At 40.5% G+C, this 2,132-nt stretch overlaps 1 protein-coding gene across 1 annotated transcript; it reads left to right on the top strand.

The window, feature by feature from the left end:
• Positions 156-978, top strand: LOC109834917. Its single transcript, XM_020402931.1, has 2 exons — positions 156-253; positions 342-978. The coding sequence occupies exons 1-2, from the start codon at positions 156-158 to the stop codon at positions 976-978; spliced, it is 735 nt and encodes a 244-aa protein (XP_020258520.1).

Genomic DNA, 2,132 nt, shown 5'->3' with positions numbered 1-2,132 from the left:
CTTTCCATGGTCGCATCACTCGTATTGTATCCGTCATCTACAGGCTAATTTTAAGAATAACTTGTCAAAATAAGGCATTGTATCACCTTTACGAGATGAATGTGTGCAAATTATGAAGAGGGCTGCTTATGCATACACTACTCGTTCCTATAACAATGATTGCAATGAGCTACGGAACAAATCTGAGATCGCCTATAATGAATTGGCGGATGAGTCCAGAAAATTGGGCTAATAGCTATTTTCCTGGGAAGAGGTTAATATGAAAGTTTACTTACAATTTTAAATGCAAATCATTTAGTTATATGTACATCTCTACTTACCATTTATTGACATGCATGTAGATATGGATGGTTGACATCAAACCTAGCGGAGTCATTCAATGCTTGGATCAAAGAAGCTCGTTATTTGCCAATTACCCAAACACTTGATAATATTCGTAAGAAAATGATGATGGTGAGTTTCGAAAGGCGGGAGGCATCCCACAAGTGGACCACAACATTTGTTCCTACTGTGGAAGAGCACCTCATTCAAATCAATGAGCAATCACGTTGTCTTTTTGCTATTCCTTCTACTACGGGAAGGTATGAGGTCTATGATTTCCCTACCGTTGAAGTAGATTTGAATGAGCGTACATGCACTTGTCGTGAATGGCAAGTTGTTGGGCTACCTTGCAAACATGCGGCTACGGCAATTCGACAAAATAACGACATACTTTACTCATATATTTCTCACTACTTTAGTGTGGAAACATACCGCAAATGCTACTCCTTTCCTATATACCCAATTCCTGACGATGACAAGCCACATGTAGATGATGAAAATATGGTGATTCGGCCGCCGACAACATCAATTCTTCGTGGAAGACCAAGAACAAAGCGCGTTCCTTCAGGATTGAATCCCCATAAAGAGTTAAAATGTAGTAGATTTCAACAGTATGGTCACAACCGTAGAACATGTAGACAACCTATTGCAGACTAGTTGCAGACTAGATATATTGTAAAAATGCATGACTTTTGTGTGTTATAGTTTTGTGTAAGTGGCATACTTTTGAATCAATGTAAGACATGTTTTTAGCATAATTTGGTATGTGTTTGTTATGTGTTTGTATGATCGAGAGTTATGTGATACTTTTGGATCAATAGAAGGCATGTTTTGCTCTGAATTTTGGATGCAAGATATATGTTTGTGGCTTGGTTTGTCATCAGTCTATCTCGCTACACTTTCATTCTATCACTATACACTTATAGCATAACACGCTACGCTTGCAGGATAACCCGCTACACTTACAGCATAACCCGCTATACTTACAGGATAACCCGCTACAATTACAGCATAACACGCTACGCTTGTAGGATAACCCGCTACACTTACAACATAACCCGTTATACTTACAGGATAACCTGCTACACTTACAGGATAACCCGCTACACTTACAGCATAACACGCTACACTTACAGTCTAACCCGCTACACTTACAGGATAATCCGCTACACTTACAGCATAACACGCTACACTTACAGCATAACACGCTACACTTATATTCTAACCCGCTACACTTACAGCATAACACGCTACACTTACAGCATAACACGCTACACTTACAGTCTAACCCGTTACACTTACAGTCTAACCCGCTACACTTACAGGATAACCCGCTACACTTACAGGATAACCCGCTATAACTTACAGGATAACACGCTACACTTACAGTCTAACCCGCTACACTTACAGTCTAACCCGCTACACTTACAGGATAACACGCTACACTTACAGGATATCACGCTACACTTACAGGATAACACGCTACACTTACAGGATAACACGCTACACTTACAATCTAACCCTCTATACTTACAGGATAACCCGCTATACTTACAGCATAACACGCTACACTTACAGCATAACACGCTACACTTACAGTCTAACCCGCTACACTTACAGGATAACCCGCTACACTTACAGCATAACACGCTACACTTACAGGATAACACGCTACACTTACAGTCTAACCCGCTACACTTACAGTCTAACCCGCTACACTTACAGGATAACCCGCTATACTTACAGCATAACACGCTACACTTACAGGATAACACGCTACACTTACAGTCTAACCCGCTACACTTACAGTC

The sequence above is a fragment of the Asparagus officinalis genome, chromosome 3, assembly GCF_001876935.1.
Source record: "Asparagus officinalis chromosome 3, Aspof.V1, whole genome shotgun sequence".
Lineage (NCBI taxonomy): Eukaryota > Viridiplantae > Streptophyta > Magnoliopsida > Asparagales > Asparagaceae > Asparagus > Asparagus officinalis.
This window is presented reverse-complemented; position numbering and strand designations above follow the sequence as displayed.